The 15,184-nt window shown below is 42.5% G+C and overlaps 5 protein-coding genes across 19 annotated transcripts in view; 3 read left to right on the top strand and 2 right to left on the bottom strand.

The window, feature by feature from the left end:
• LOC6529747 (tyrosine-protein phosphatase Lar) overlaps positions 1-5,855 on the top strand; it is a 111,701-nt gene extending 105,846 nt beyond the window's left edge. For all 12 annotated transcript variants that reach the window (XM_039373364.1, XM_039373365.1, XM_039373360.1 and 9 more), the window contains 4 exons: positions 98-3,439; positions 3,504-3,614; positions 3,679-3,984; positions 4,053-5,855. In XM_039373364.1, the coding sequence (XP_039229298.1) occupies positions 98-3,439; positions 3,504-3,614; positions 3,679-3,984; positions 4,053-4,121 (3,828 nt within the window). In that variant the 3' untranslated portion in view covers positions 4,122-5,855. The remainder of the gene's footprint in view (positions 1-97; positions 3,440-3,503; positions 3,615-3,678; positions 3,985-4,052) is intronic.
• A 747-nt stretch (positions 5,856-6,602) lies between these two features.
• On the top strand, positions 6,603-7,758 carry LOC6529749. The gene is made up of 2 exons (XM_002090703.3): positions 6,603-7,090; positions 7,149-7,758. Exons 1-2 carry the CDS (start codon positions 7,049-7,051, stop codon positions 7,701-7,703), a joined length of 597 nt encoding a protein of 198 aa, XP_002090739.2. The 5' UTR covers positions 6,603-7,048; the 3' UTR covers positions 7,704-7,758.
• A 151-nt stretch (positions 7,759-7,909) lies between these two features.
• LOC6529750 lies at positions 7,910-11,440 on the bottom strand. 3 transcript variants are annotated; one of them, XM_039373372.2, is made up of 7 exons: positions 11,240-11,440; positions 10,986-11,107; positions 10,457-10,678; positions 9,930-10,398; positions 9,095-9,751; positions 8,587-9,044; positions 7,910-8,467 (listed from the first exon to the last, which is right to left on the bottom strand). In XM_039373372.2, exons 1-7 carry the CDS (start codon positions 11,346-11,348, stop codon positions 8,132-8,134), a joined length of 2,373 nt encoding a protein of 790 aa, XP_039229306.1. In that variant the 5' UTR covers positions 11,349-11,440; the 3' UTR covers positions 7,910-8,131. The 3 variants fall into 3 exon arrangements, with proteins under 3 accessions (XP_039229306.1, XP_015052057.1, XP_002090740.2); XM_015196571.3 differs by having other exon boundaries at positions 9,095-9,868; XM_002090704.4 differs by having other exon boundaries at positions 9,095-9,871.
• A 79-nt stretch (positions 11,441-11,519) lies between these two features.
• Positions 11,520-12,582, top strand: LOC6529751 (transcriptional activator hap3). Its single transcript, XM_002090705.3, has 3 exons — positions 11,520-11,680; positions 11,745-12,052; positions 12,106-12,582. Exons 1-3 carry the CDS (start codon positions 11,608-11,610, stop codon positions 12,193-12,195), a joined length of 471 nt encoding a protein of 156 aa, XP_002090741.1. The 5' UTR covers positions 11,520-11,607; the 3' UTR covers positions 12,196-12,582.
• Positions 12,360-14,900, bottom strand: LOC6529752. Of its 2 annotated transcripts, XM_002090706.4 has the most exons (5): positions 14,815-14,900; positions 14,573-14,760; positions 13,269-13,541; positions 13,048-13,201; positions 12,360-12,993 (listed from the first exon to the last, which is right to left on the bottom strand). In XM_002090706.4, exons 2-5 carry the CDS (start codon positions 14,702-14,704, stop codon positions 12,875-12,877), a joined length of 678 nt encoding a protein of 225 aa, XP_002090742.2. In that variant the 5' UTR covers positions 14,705-14,760; positions 14,815-14,900; the 3' UTR covers positions 12,360-12,874. The 2 variants fall into 2 exon arrangements, with proteins under 2 accessions (XP_002090742.2, XP_039229309.1); XM_039373375.2 differs by lacking the exon at positions 14,815-14,900 and having other exon boundaries at positions 13,269-13,544; positions 14,573-14,711.
• Positions 14,901-15,184: the final 284 nt, after the last annotated feature.

The raw sequence follows: 15,184 nt of genomic DNA on the forward strand, positions 1-15,184 counted from the left end.
AGTGTTTTGGATATTTAAACAAACGATTTCCCATAAGCTTCCGCTTCCTTACTTTATTATTCATTTTGATTCATTAAAATCTTAATTTCGCAATCAGGGCAAGGGCTTTCTGAACGAACCTTTCAAGTTTGATGTGGTGGACACGCTGGAATTCAATGTGACTGGCTTGCAGCCGGATACAAAGTACTCCATTCAGGTGGCGGCATTAACTCGTAAAGGGGACGGTGATCGGAGTGCAGCGATTGTGGTGAAAACCCCTGGCGGTGTACCAGTTCGACCAACTGTGAGTCTGAAGATCATGGAGCGGGAACCGATCGTGTCCATCGAGCTAGAATGGGAGCGTCCGGCGCAGACTTACGGCGAATTGCGTGGCTATCGACTTCGGTGGGGCGTCAAGGACCAGGCTCTGAAGGAGGAGATGCTGTCAGGACCTCAGATGACCAAGAAACGCTTTGATAACCTGGAACGCGGAGTAGAATACGAATTCCGTGTGGCAGGCAGCAACCATATCGGTATTGGGCAAGAGACGGTGAAAATATTCCAAACACCAGAGGGGACACCAGGTGGACCGCCCTCAAACATCACCATTCGCTTCCAAACTCCGGATGTACTATGCGTGACCTGGGATCCACCAACTAGGGAGCACCGGAATGGCATAATCACCCGCTACGATGTTCAGTTTCACAAGAAAATCGATCATGGCCTTGGGTCCGAGCGAAATATGACTCTCCGGAAGGCGGTGTTCACCAATCTGGAGGAGAACACCGAGTATATCTTCCGGGTGAGGGCTTATACGAAGCAGGGAGCTGGTCCCTTTAGCGACAAGTTAATCGTGGAGACAGAACGTGATATGGGTCGAGCACCGATGTCCCTGCAGGCAGAGGCGACCTCGGAGCAAACGGCAGAGATCTGGTGGGAACCGGTAACAAGTCGTGGCAAGTTGCTCGGCTACAAGATCTTTTACACCATGACAGCTGTTGAGGATCTGGACGATTGGCAAACCAAAACCGTTGGACTCACAGAATCCGCTGATCTAGTTAATCTGGAGAAATTTGCCCAATATGCCGTGGCCATTGCGGCCAGGTTCAAGAACGGATTGGGACGTCTTAGTGAGAAGGTTACGGTACGAATCAAGCCGGAGGATGTGCCTCTTAATCTTCGTGCCCACGATGTGAGCACCCATTCGATGACCTTGAGTTGGTCGCCACCCATTCGCCTAACTCCGGTCAACTACAAGATCAGCTTTGATGCCATGAAGGTGTTTGTGGACTCACAGGGATTCTCCCAGACCCAGATCGTTCCCAAGCGAGAGATCATCCTTAAGCACTATGTGAAGACCCACACGATCAACGAACTCAGTCCGTTTACCACCTACAATGTGAATGTGAGTGCCATTCCCTCGGATTATTCTTACCGGCCGCCCACAAAGATTACGGTCACAACGCAAATGGCTGCACCTCAGCCTATGGTAAAACCGGATTTCTACGGCGTTGTTAATGGAGAGGAAATTCTGGTGATACTGCCCCAGGCTTCGGAGGAATACGGACCAATATCGCACTATTATTTGGTGGTGGTCCCGGAGGACAAGTCCAACCTGCACAAGATACCCGATCAGTTCCTTACCGATGATCTCTTGCCGGGCAGGAACAAACCGGAGCGTCCGAATGCGCCGTACATTGCAGCCAAGTTCCCGCAGCGTTCCATTCCGTTCACATTCCACCTGGGATCTGGTGATGACTATCATAACTTTACAAATCGCAAGTTGGAGCGAGAGAAGCGCTACCGCATCTTTGTGCGGGCGGTAGTGGATACGCCACAGAAGCACCTGTACACCTCCAGTCCCTTCTCCGAGTTTCTATCGCTGGACATGAGAGAAGCTCCGCCTGGTGAGCGGCCCCACCGACCCGATCCCAATTGGCCCGCGGAGCCGGAAGTGTCGGTTAACCGCAACAAGGACGAGCCGGAGATTCTGTGGGTGGTGCTGCCCCTAATGGTGTCCACCTTCATTGTGTCCACCGCGCTGATTGTTCTCTGTGTGGTGAAGCGTCGCCGCCAGCCATGCAAGACTCCGGATCAGGCGGCCGTTACACGGCCACTGATGGCCGCTGACTTAGGAGCCGGTCCTACTCCCAGCGATCCCGTTGACATGAGGCGCTTGAACTTCCAGACGCCCGGTATGATTTCCCATCCGCCCATACCCATATCTGAGTTTGCTAACCACATCGAACGGCTTAAGTCCAATGACAATCAGAAGTTTTCACAGGAGTACGAAAGCATTGAGCCGGGCCAGCAGTTCACTTGGGATAACTCCAATCTGGAGCACAACAAGTCCAAAAACCGCTATGCCAATGTCACCGCCTACGATCATTCACGTGTCCAGTTGCCAGCGGTGGAGGGTGTGCTTGGATCAGATTACATTAATGCCAATTACTGTGACGGCTATCGGAAGCACAATGCCTATGTGGCAACCCAAGGTCCGTTGCAAGAGACCTTTGTTGACTTCTGGCGCATGTGTTGGGAACTGAAAACGGCTACTATTGTGATGATGACGCGATTGGAGGAACGAACACGCATTAAGTGCGATCAGTATTGGCCCACTCGTGGAACGGAGACCTATGGTCAGATCTTTGTGACCATCACGGAGACCCAGGAACTGGCCACCTACAGCATCCGTACGTTCCAGCTGTGCCGGCAGGGCTTCAACGATCGGCGAGAGATCAAGCAGCTGCAGTTCACCGCCTGGCCAGATCATGGAGTGCCCGATCATCCGGCTCCCTTCCTTCAATTCTTACGGCGGTGTCGCGCCCTTACGCCACCGGAATCTGGACCCGTAATTGTTCACTGCTCAGCTGGAGTGGGCCGAACTGGCTGTTACATCGTAATCGATTCGATGTTGGAACGAATGAAGCACGAGAAGATTATCGACATCTATGGACATGTAACCTGCTTACGGGCGCAACGAAACTACATGGTGCAGACGGAGGATCAGTATATCTTTATTCATGACGCCATCTTGGAGGCCATCATATGTGGGGTAACGGAGGTGCCGGCTCGCAATCTACACACCCACCTTCAAAAGCTGCTGATCACGGAACCCGGCGAAACAATCTCGGGCATGGAGGTGGAGTTCAAGAAGCTTTCTAACGTCAAGATGGACTCGTCCAAGTTCGTAACGGCCAATCTGCCATGCAACAAGCACAAGAACCGCTTAGTCCATATTCTGCCGTACGAATCCAGTCGCGTCTACCTGACCCCTATCCATGGAATCGAGGGAAGCGACTATGTCAACGCCAGCTTTATCGACGGCTATCGATACCGATCCGCTTACATCGCCGCACAGGGTCCTGTGCAGGATGCCGCTGAGGACTTTTGGCGCATGCTCTGGGAGCACAACTCCACCATTGTGGTCATGCTGACCAAGCTCAAGGAAATGGGCAGGGTAAGCCCCCTTCTTGCGCCATTATACAGCGATTATTTATATTCATTAACCACTACATCCGCAGGAGAAATGCTTCCAGTACTGGCCCCATGAGAGATCCGTACGCTATCAGTATTATGTCGTGGATCCCATTGCTGAGTACAACATGCCGCAGTACAAGCTGCGTGAATTTAAGGTAAGCACCAATCACTTTATTGTTGGCTTACAACATACAACTAATTTAATCATCCCGCCCCTAGGTCACAGATGCACGAGATGGCTCATCGCGCACCGTCCGCCAGTTTCAGTTCATCGATTGGCCGGAGCAGGGTGTGCCCAAGTCAGGCGAAGGCTTCATCGACTTCATCGGGCAGGTGCACAAGACCAAGGAGCAGTTTGGCCAGGATGGACCCATTACCGTGCACTGTTCAGCGGGCGTGGGACGATCGGGGGTCTTTATCACTCTGAGCATCGTTCTGGAACGTATGCAGTACGAGGGAGTACTAGATGTCTTCCAGACAGTGCGTATTCTGCGTTCCCAGCGTCCGGCCATGGTACAAACCGAGGTGGGTATTGCACTGGCTTCTTTAGCGACAAAGAAAAATGGTTTATTTAACTTTTATAATTCCCATAGGATCAATACCACTTCTGCTATCGCGCTGCTTTGGAGTACTTAGGCTCATTCGACAACTATGCTAACTGAGGGCATTTCTCAATGGGTTTGCCCGGCCTGAAGAGCTAAAATTTCATCGGCCCTGCGTTCGCTTCATACTTATTTCGAACTCTACGCATAATACGCATTTACGATATACATGGATATCATAACTCTAAAGTATTATAGCCAGCTACTGCCCACACTTACTTAATACACCTATACCTATATACGTGGATATGTTTAGTTGATAAGCGCACCCCCGCCCGCAGGTTATGTTATCATTACGATTGTTTGGGGGACTCGATCTTTTAATGCGTTCTATTTTAATGATAATGTAAACTAAAGAAGACTGTTACACGTTTAATTATCAAACTTTAGATACCCACATGCACTTCTATGTACGTGCATCAAGATTTTGCTCGCTAATGAAGAAGGATGTCAATCAACTTGTTGTTCGTGGGGCTGCCGTCGAAATGACCATGAATTGTGCGCGTCACAGGAAACCGATACATATTTGAACTAAGGACTTGGTAGCTATTAGTCTTACTGCCTAAATCGAATCTCTAACGGAAGCATAGGGTTGAAAGTAGAAGCCATTTTAAGTAAATCAAAAACTTCTGGCGATTTGGCAGCGAAATCCAATCGCAATTATAATATAAACACGTATGAGTAATACAATCAATCAAACACTGCTATGTTAATCAGTTTTTTTGCCTCGGTTATTGGAAAACAGTAAGAACGGTCCGTGCAATTAGTCAAAAGGCTTGCATAGCGCATATTTAATAAGGCAGCTAGATTCTAAAATTAGTTTTCAAACACAACTTACGTTCTGATCTCCCTGAAAAAAGACGAACTCTTTGGACTGATCGATGTCTAGGTAGCTAACAGGCGGTTCAAATTTCATAGACCGATAAGACAAACTTCCAGGCAAGCAGCTATTAAAACTTCAACCTCATTCCCTCGACTTTTCTATTCAGTTCCCTAGTACATTCCTGTATATACCACAGTCGATACCCGAGCTAGCCACGTATTTATGTGTAATTTAGATTGAAAAACAGTTATTGTACCTAAGGTGTATGAAGACATAGATAATAACCAAGCAAACAGATTAGAATGATAACTGTAGATATGTACTGTAGCATATAATTTTTACCATAAAATAGAGCGGCACACGCGAATATATATATAAATCGAGACATTGGCAATAGGTGTTAAGGTACATAATAATGTATATAACTGATAAGCTGTTTTGCAAAACGTTTGAATTCGGCCTCGTAATTATACATAAATATATAAAAAGTTAGCAAGCAAATGCTTAAAAGCAAACTCTAAATTATTAGCTGAAACACATGTTAAACAACCATAGTCATATGTAAACTAAATATTTATACGAAATAAAAGTATTTGTTATAACTACTTTAGCATGTTGCCCCTGCCAATTGGATCGGAAATGTTAGGAAGTAGTAAATTTTGAGAGGATGCTGGCCGGCTGGGCGCATTTGGAGTAAAACGAGAGATACTAAATTAAACTATAGCGCTAGCAAAAATAGATGTCTAGATAAAGGTACCCCCACAGAGAGTTGCAATCGTATTAAACATAACATAAACATAAATTGAAATGTACGATTATATTGTATATTACACAAATCTGCCGGCTTGTCAAATTTTGTTAAGATATAAATTGTTTTGTATGTTTTACGAAATAGAAAGATATAACAATTTTAAAGGTAATACGGATACACAAACAAGCAAACAATATAATGATTATACTAATCAAGCAAACAGAAGAGCGTATGTATTTCGCATTAAAGTATGGGTAAGGATGTCATATTATGTTTAAAAATACCATACAAATACTATATCATTTTCAAAAAACTGCAAACTGAATGATCAGAAATAATAAAAGATGAAATTCAAACTCGTGAGTTCATTTTTAATTATTACTCGTAGGGTAAACGGTTATAGCAAAGACATTAGAATAATTATTATTATAATGTCTTTGGTTATAGTAAGTTCTATGCATATTATAATAGGTAGAATAAAGCGTTTTCGACACTATAATCCGTCGAGCTTTTGGAAACTATACAGGACAGAAAGTTTAAATTAAGCATGCAAATCCTAAATTTCCCAATTCTTACATTATTATTCAACTTTCGAATAATAATCGTCATTTAACCGTCATTTAGCGACGGTTTCAACTTGATCCAGTCGTCCGATTGCTATAAATGCATAGAATTTGTTACACGGGATCGTCAAATGTCTCCTGTGTACCAATTGTCTGATTACAATCATTATATCCTTTACAAGGCTATTTATAAATAATGTAAAAGCCACAAGGTTGCGCTAGTGAGTAATCTCGAAAAGTGTTTTATTCTATCTTTTTGGTCTTATTTTATCTTTCTCGCAATCCCACTAGCTTACTAACGGGTATCTGATATTTCAGAACAAATATGAAAAAATATGAATGCAATAAAATGAAAAAATATTTAAACATTTTTCATAAGTGTGGGCGTGGCTAATTTGGGCGGCTTGTGGGCGTTAAACTGGGCGTAGCAACATGGGTCAAGTCCATGCGTCTATGTGTCTGGAGTCTGCATGCTTCCTTGTGCCTGTTCATTACAACGAATCTAGTATACCCTAGTGTACCATTTTACTCTACGAGTAACGGGTATAATTACTTCCGGTCAGAAATGTTCGCATTCAAACGTCATCGGAAGTTATCTTAATATTATCTTAATATTCCTCAGAGCATTTCCTATACTTTTTCGTTGGAATGCCCCCCAAGACTGTAGGGAAATCTTAATAGCATCTGACAAAATTTCTTTCAGTTTCTAAGCGGCTCTCCTTTATCTCATGAGACAATTCAGCATATAAACACAAAATTTCATAAAAGAAATAAACGATTCACTGATAGCGACATGTGTATAAAAAGCCTATCTCTGCGTAAATTTATTTGAGTCGAAATAAATCATTTGATGAAGATGCGGTGTATGTTTATATTCGTCATATCTGCTGTGGTAAATATTAAAACACAGCAAATCGGATCACATTGTTTCAACGCACTGAATTCCACAGAGTCTGGCCTGTGCTGCTCCTCCAAAATCGCAAAATGAGATTCTAGCTCATTTCTTTGGCTATGCCGAGACCATACGTGGCATTCAAATTCATAACATGATGACCCTCACCATCAACTTCGTACAGCATGTCGTGGACAGCGTTCCGGCTGAGCATCGCGGACCGGGAACCGCTAGCCTTCAGGCCTATGCCAACAAAGGCAAGAGTCTCCGCTTGACAGGCACCACTGGCGAGAAATATATGTACATCTACGAACTGCAACAGGTATTTGAAGGACTCAACGACAAGCTGAGTCAATCAGCGCCTGAATCGCAGGTGATTGGAATGAGCTTATTGGGTTTACTGGGCGTTAGCACTGAATTCGCCACGGAGGATGAGCATCTCCATAATAAGTTTGTGGAAGGTGCCACCAAAATGAAAGCTAAGTTGACTTCGGCCACTATAGATCGGGAAAGTGAGCTTTTCAATGCGATCAACGAATACATTGCTTCTACTGATATACAGCAACACGAACCTCTCTTTGTAAAAATCATGAGCTTCAAGAGTAGGTTCTAAGCACATGCACTTAATTCAATAAAATGATTTAGTCAACAAGGAATGAAAAGTAAAAGCGGATTATTTTTTTTACGTAGGTCGACAGACATTATTATCACAAATCGCTTTCGAGGTTGGCAATGAAAGAGAGGTTACTGTTCTTCAAAATAGCATCCTAATAATTCACTCACTGATAAGAAATGTTTTGAATAATTTTACAAGTTGAGTATATTTTTAATAGCACATACGTATATTTTTATGGACTTTGTTGGAACAATTGAAGACTTAGAAATTAATGGTAATTCATGGCAATATCAATGTTAATTTCTATGGATCCAGATCCTATTTCCTAATGAATAAATCATCGCGTTTTTCAAAAAAATACGATCTATATCGAAATGGCGTTAAACACAGTAAAGATATTGTACAGTAAAAAAAAAAAAAAACAATTAATTTATACCCTTTGCAGTTTCTGGTTGGGTTGAGTCGGTTTGATCACGTTGGGACAAAATGTTGAGCGGGTCTTCACTGCGTAGGTAGCCGTTGTGCTCTGGGTGATGCTCGAACACCACCTCCCCCCTGATGACCCGCACGCGGGGACCATGGGCTCGAGCCGTGAACTTCACCTTCCCACATGTGTCTGGCCGGAGACGACGATGGGCACGTAAGCCGCTGACAACTACGAAGTATTTATCGCATCCGTAGCATTTATACCGCTTCATCCCAATATGACGCGATAGATGGGAAATTAAAGTTTCCCGGTGAGTAAAGTCCAGCGAGCAAATCTGCAAAGGAAACAGTAAGATTTTATTTCAAATAACAAATATCTAGTTTCGCCAGAGTAAGCATAATCCCTTATTTTACAAACCAAAAGGCGCTTCGTAAGGCTATAGTCTCTTCTCACCTTGCACTTAAATGGTTTCTCTCCGGTGTGGCGACGGTGATGAACTCGCACTTGTCCAGGAGTTCGGAAACGCTTGTCACAGTAGTTGCACTTGTGAGGCAGTTCTCCCGTGTGTATTGACTTGTGAATGCGGAGGGCTCCAAAAGTAGTAAACACTTTTGAGCATTCGGTACACTGGAACTGTGTACAATTCAGTTGATTGTTCTTGGACTTCTTGGAGCCTCTTGATGTTTGCTTATTTATACTTGTCGGTGATAAACCTTTGTTAACAGGAATATTGGATAGTGCTGAAGTCTGATCTGTTAAAGGAGCAACCACTCCGCTTACAAGAAAAGGTGAATTAACAGTATTGTGTACTTCTGGAGGAATAACTGGCGATTGTGGATTCGATTCCACAATCGTAGCCGATGGCGCATTTACTTTTTCAGTTGCAGCATTTCCTGAGTCCTCGGAAAGTACTGAAAAGGGAATTAGAAAATGCCTTTCAAAGTGAATTGAGTTTACTTACTTTTAGAAGGCATTAAGACCACTTTAAGAGAGTTACACTTTTCATCCGTTAAGTCATGCTTGCTAACCAGATGCGTACGAAATACGCAATGCTTTTCAAAAATTCGCTGGCATAGCGGACAAGTCCACATGAAACGATATAGCGGGTACTGAATATGAAGCCCCTTGGCCACCAGAAAAGACAAGCGGTTGAAAATCACTTCTACGGGTCTGGGTGCATCCTTAGAAGATGGTGTTGATTCATTAATCTTTACTTTGGAGGATTGTAGCACTGTTCCTGGTAGTGGCAATGTCTTTTCTATGGAGCGAATTTGATTACGAAATTCATTGATTATCTTCATGGACTCGGGTCTGCTCTCAGATTTGTTAAACGCGTCGACAAGGAAGCACGATGATCGACCGTGAGTTTGGGGTGGTAGCACAGTCGTAACAGTATCAGGAGTAGCAATACTTGGAGGACTATCAACAGAACTGACGGTACTTATACTTGTCGCCTGCGGAATCTTTATGACATTGTTAAAATTCTCCGTACCATTCACAGTTACAGTAAGAGATTCCTTAGGGACAGTTGGAGCTTGACCTGGCATCTTAAAAATTTTTGTGTTGGGGGGCAACTTGATGACCATGCAGTTACTGGGTAACACTTTTAGTATATTGGCTGCAATTGAAGAATTTGAAATTTGAAGAATATTTGAATTATCGGAGATCGCTGCGTGAAGGGATTTTTTGTTAAGAGATTCCGCGTTAGATGTTGGTAGTCCATTACGCTTAACACCTGCTAAGAAGGTGTATGTATTTAAATAATTATTTTAAATTATAATTGCAAAAGAACTAACTTTTTAGGTCCAACGGCTTTTTGGTGGAGCTCAAAGCTGGCAGGCGCAGTTTATTCCTTAGCGGAGTAGGTATGGCTGGCCAGATCGTATCATTTGACTGTTCCTCCTTAATGCTGACATCTGGCATTTCGTCGTCCTGTACTTCCAATTTTATGTTAAGTGTAGGGTTGTCTTCCAATAGCATTTGATCTCCATCGTCTGCGGTAATGGGCTCCTCTTTTATCTGCACATTGCAAAAAGACTCTGAAGGCACCGGCGTACTAACTGCCACAAGTTCTGGCTTCAAAGATAGCCCCTGTCTGAAATCCACACGTCTGCAAGCGTCCTGGCTCTGCTTCCTATGCAAATTAAGACTCTGCTTGGAATCAAAATGTCGACGACAAATGGAACAAACAAAGCGATATACGTAAATGTGCCGTTGCATGTGGCGGGCCAGGTCGTCCGCACCCTTTGCCAAAAAATCGCAAACCTAAGCAGTTTACTGTTTAATCAATGTGTGGATGAAATTTAAATACAGATAAGCTCACCCTACAGCAAAACACATGTCCCGGCTGGGAGTGTTGACGATATTCATGCTCAAGGATCTTTTCGAGAGTATCCAACCATATGCCACAGCCCAGGCGACAGAAATGAAAGTTCATTTCATGGTGAACCTGGTGCCCTGATATATCCAGTTGGCTTTTAAACTTATACTGGCAAATACTGCAAACTTTTCGGGTTGGGTTGTTATCCGATGGAGATGCAAATATCTGGAGGTGTAAAAGTATTAGCTAATTTTATTTGTTTGATAATTTTGTATTTTTGTGTTAAAATATACATAGATATCTACATTATATATATATATTATAAAAACATATATTAACATTTAATCTTCAGACTAAATACATATATTCAATTGTGAAATTATAACAAACTTATCTAATGTATATATTCGTTTAAATTTTAAATTTGAATTTTTAATTATGAATAATATTGAATACCGAAACGGGATCCTCGAAAGCCCCCTTCCACCGCCCCCTGTGCACGAATGTGCTTTTTTAGGTTATGTATATTTACCTGTTGCTGATCGAGTCCAAGACTGGCGATAAATAGGCGCTCGTCCTCGGAGCGCAAACGATCCCTGATCGGCACTGTTATCATTTCAGATCCCTCGTCCAAAATATTCAGCGTGTCACATGCTATAGTTTGGACAAATTTAACAAGAATTAAAAGTTAACGGTAAAGTGCGTAATAGAATAGCAGCGACCCCAACACTACGGCACCTAGCAGCACTCACACACACATGCATGTGAGCAGCATTGCAAGCTTACCGCTCAGAATTTTGACGGCACTGTGCGGCACTTCGTCCTGCGGCTCTAGCTTGATCTTGGTGTCCTCCATGTCTATCTCTCCCTTGGCCAGCGCCAAATTCGCCTGCATTTCGGTCCGATCAGAGGAAATCAGATCAACAACTATCAATATCAAGAAGAGAGCAGCAGCGCAATAAATACCGCTGTATACCGCTGCGATCAGAAGAGGACTATCGAAATGCACGGCGTTGCCAGATCCAGCGAAGAAACTATCGGGTGGAGCGGTGAGCCTCCACCACTATTGGTCGTTATCGATTGACGATAAGCCTCGAATTTGGCAAAGTAAACAAAAGCAAATCCCTTGAAGAAATCTGATAAAAATTCGAGATATGAGTAATAGCGAGGACTCGCAGCAGTATCTGAACGAAATGCTGGTCAAGGAGGAGGACGAAGCGTCCGGCGGTAAGCGAAATGCCACCCACAAACGTGTGTTTTGTTGCTAGACTCTCCTATTTTACCCCCGCAGACGATTCGGACAAGCAGGATGGAGGGATAATGCTCCGGGAACAGGACCGATTTCTGCCCATCTGCAACATCATTAAGATCATGAAGGTGCCGGTGCCGCAGAACGGCAAGATAGCCAAGGATGCACGAGAGTGCATTCAGGAGTGCGTCTCTGAATTCATATCCTTCATTAGCAGTGAGGCCATCGAACGAAGCGTTGCCGAAAATCGCAAGACAGTCAATGGGGACGACCTGCTGGTTGCTTTTAGCAATCTGGGATTCGACAACTACGTGGAACCACTGTCCATTTACCTGCAAAAGTACCGAGAGGTCAGTGAAAATACTTTATTCACAACAGTATATAACCAAGTAACCCTTTGCAGTCGAACAAATCGGATCGTAATCTCTTCCTTGACGCCAATTATCCACACAACGAAGATGGATCCTCCGCAAACGAGGCGGGGAAACAGTAGCCCCTTGTTCACATGCTCTGTTAGTTAGGGTTCTTCTGACGGTAAAGAAATATTTATGTAATTCCAAGTGTTTTGTTAAGTCCTAACAGTATAAATTAGTTTTATGTCCTGCAATCCCCATTTATCTTTATCTTTATTAATCTTTCCAATTAATTAATTATTCATTTTCTAGACTGTCAGACAGTGATTTACTTATTATATAATTTTATTTTTATTGTAACTACAGATTTTATATGCATAAATCAATTTTTACCCTTCCGATACATATTCAAGCTCTATCTTAACGTCTCCGTACTAGTAGCGAACATGAATTTATGTAATGCATACACTTAAAACATATTTACTCATACCCTTATATAAAATAAATATTTTAAATTAGTACACGAATATACCAAAAACTTCTATTATTTTTGGAAAGAAGATATTCTTACATAATGTTGAAAAATATTTTCAAAGATCGAGCGATAATTATGCGACATTGTGGCTACAGCCACAGAGCAACGATATTTAGAGATTACAGAAAATTCAACTTTGTTTAGTAATAAAGTAACCAGAATCCTTCACTGCTCTGGGCAACCGGAATGGAGGCTTTCTTTTGGGACGGTCCTCTCTGGTTAGTTTTACGTGGGTATTGTGTAGCACATCTTGGCGTAATCTTTGGATTCTGGAAGCTTGTGTATTAATTTTTTATTTCCATTAATTTTTTCCTTTTTTTATTTGCATTATTTTTCGCACATGACAGTGCGTGGGCCAAGGCCTTCTCCGCTGGCTGCTGGCCTGGTAATGTGCTTATGCTATCTGTAAAGAAAAATATTTAAATAATATATAGCAAAATTACAAATATATACATACCAATCAGAACGGAAAAGAATTTGGGAAATGCTTTTAAAGACTTCTTCCCGTTAAGCCCGTCTATGTTGTAGGCGCACAAGAGCGGTTCCGTCAAAACGCCCTTGATTGCCTTGGACAAATGCTTGCTCTTTAAGATTTTTGTTATTGCTTCCATCTGCAAGAGAAAAATTAAAACACAAAATCAATTTCACGATTACTTATACTATAAATACTTTACTTACGTAGCGTTCTTTTAACTGTGAGCTTATTTTAAGCTCTAAAGCTACAAGGTCCTCTTCCGATGCGACTGGGAACTTTACTTCCACAGCTACAGCCACATCCTTCGCCTTCCCTTTGAATAAAAATAACTCCAACAAGGCCGCCATCTTTGCAACCTGCTTTGTGTTCTCCGCCAGCTGCTTCGTGTTCGCCTCCATTGCGTTTTCTAAGTCCCAAACCCGTTGGCTGATCTCGGCCAATTGGTTGATAGGTGGTTGAGGGGTTTCCATCACAAACTACTTAAATCAAGAAATATAAATTAAATATACACTTAAAACAAGAGAGAACGCTATAGTCGAGTTTCCTGACTATCTGATACCCGTTACTCAGCTAGTGGAAGGGAGAAGGAGAGTCTTAAACACTGACAGTTTTTGGCGGTTTGTAGGCGTTAGAGTGGGCGTGGCAGAATTTTTTTTGGCAAATCGATAGAAATTTACAAGACTAATACAAACATGAAAAATATCAAAAACACACGGACAGATGACAGACGGACATGGTCATATCCACTCGGCTATTGATCCTGATCAAGAATATATATACTTTATATGGTCGGAAACGCTTCCTTCTGCCTGTTACATACTTTTCAACGAATCTAGTATACCCTTTTACTCTACGAGTAACGGGTATATATATATAAATATCCCACCAATTATTCAGAAGTCTATATCAGAACGGTCAGTAGAGTCAACACAAAAAAATCGTGTGCAAAAAATCGTAGGGCGTTACGCAGCTTGTTATTCTAATGTCTTTGGTTTCACCGTCTCTGGGCAGATAGGTTTCGCATCCCTTAATGGCACACCTGACCACCTGAACTTCGACCCTACTTGAAAACTGCCGTCATATCCTTTTGGGTATTCGGAACCACATGCACCTGGCCGAGGAACAAAGTTGGCACCGCCGACCTAGATTACCCTGATTACGCTGATTACCCCGTATAACTTGGGAAACTGGCATACATAAAGCTCGAGCGGATTAACCAGAGTAGGCTTCATGTGGGAGTTTACAATTCACTGGATTAGAGTATTCTCATAGCATGGACCACGAAAGAATCGAAATTGACTGTTCTCCTGGTGCAAACAAGTGGGTACAAATCAGGTCGGGATCGTTCCTTTTCAAAAGATCTGGTTGTTGCTTTTCTGGAGACTCTTCGAATCAGTATCAGTATCGAATCCTCCTCTTTAACAGAGATCTCGCCAAGCAGCAAAACTTCCTCCTTAATAGAAACTTTCTCCAGCATCGAAAGCTTCTCCTTAATAGAAATCTTCACCTGAATCCCAAAGTCCTCGTCCATTTCGTATTCTTCTTTTACTAGATACTCCTCTGTAACTTGGGCCGCATCGTCCACTTGAATGTCCTCGTCTTCTAATTGTGGTTTCTCTTTCCCTTGGACCTGCTCCATTTTAAAGTCGATGTTTTTTGTTATTGTAGCAGTATAACCTGATAAGCATGACAAATCTGTAAAAAAATTATGTTTATAGTTTAGGTTGTTTATTTCAAATGTTACCTTACTGTTTTGGTTTTGAAGATGCTCTAGATATAATAGCGACCATTTAATAAAAATCAGCTGGGTGCCTTGCCAACTTGTTTTTCTTTGGAAATTTTACGATTGGTACCACTTATCGAAGACAAACCCGCCAAATTCAAAAGCAAAAAAGCGTTCACACTTTGAATACCCTCTACTGGTAGAGTAAAAGGAGTGAAAGCTACATTCGTTTAAAATTATTTTACAAGTAGAAGGCAGCGTTTGACAAAAAAAAGTTTATTTTTTGATTTGTATTCTCCGCCTAGCCTATAGACAATTAACTAGACTATATCGTTCTCTTTGTATTATTTGATTTCTAATTTTATGTGGGCCTAAAACGCCAATAACCCCAATAAA

The sequence above is a fragment of the Drosophila yakuba genome, chromosome 2R (genome assembly GCF_016746365.2).
Source record: "Drosophila yakuba strain Tai18E2 chromosome 2R, Prin_Dyak_Tai18E2_2.1, whole genome shotgun sequence".
In the NCBI taxonomy this organism is placed as follows: Eukaryota; Metazoa; Arthropoda; class Insecta; order Diptera; family Drosophilidae; genus Drosophila; species Drosophila yakuba.

Coding starts and splice junctions, on each gene's coding strand:
- LOC6529752 (XM_002090706.4), bottom strand. CDS start 14,704: ATGGAGCAGGTCCAAGGGAAAGAGAAACCACAATTAGAAGACGAGGAC. Junction 13,202..13,268: donor CACAGTTAAAAGAACGCTAC/GTAAGTAAAGTA, acceptor TTTCTCTTGCAG/ATGGAAGCAATAACAAAAAT. Junction 12,994..13,047: donor ATTCTTTTCCGTTCTGATTG/GTATGTATATAT, acceptor TTTTCTTTACAG/ATAGCATAAGCACATTACCA.
- LOC6529751 (XM_002090705.3), top strand. CDS start 11,608: ATGAGTAATAGCGAGGACTCGCAGCAGTATCTGAACGAAATGCTGGTC. Junction 11,681..11,744: donor GGAGGACGAAGCGTCCGGCG/GTAAGCGAAATG, acceptor TTACCCCCGCAG/ACGATTCGGACAAGCAGGAT. Junction 12,053..12,105: donor ACCTGCAAAAGTACCGAGAG/GTCAGTGAAAAT, acceptor AACCCTTTGCAG/TCGAACAAATCGGATCGTAA.
- LOC6529749 (XM_002090703.3), top strand. CDS start 7,049: ATGAAGATGCGGTGTATGTTTATATTCGTCATATCTGCTGTG. Junction 7,091..7,148: donor TATTCGTCATATCTGCTGTG/GTAAATATTAAA, acceptor TGAATTCCACAG/AGTCTGGCCTGTGCTGCTCC.
- LOC6529750 (XM_002090704.4), bottom strand. CDS start 11,348: ATGCAGGCGAATTTGGCGCTGGCCAAGGGAGAGATAGACATGGAGGAC. Junction 11,108..11,239: donor TGCCGTCAAAATTCTGAGCG/GTAAGCTTGCAA, acceptor TCCAAACTATAG/CATGTGACACGCTGAATATT. Junction 10,679..10,985: donor TTGGACTCGATCAGCAACAG/GTAAATATACAT, acceptor TTACACCTCCAG/ATATTTGCATCTCCATCGGA.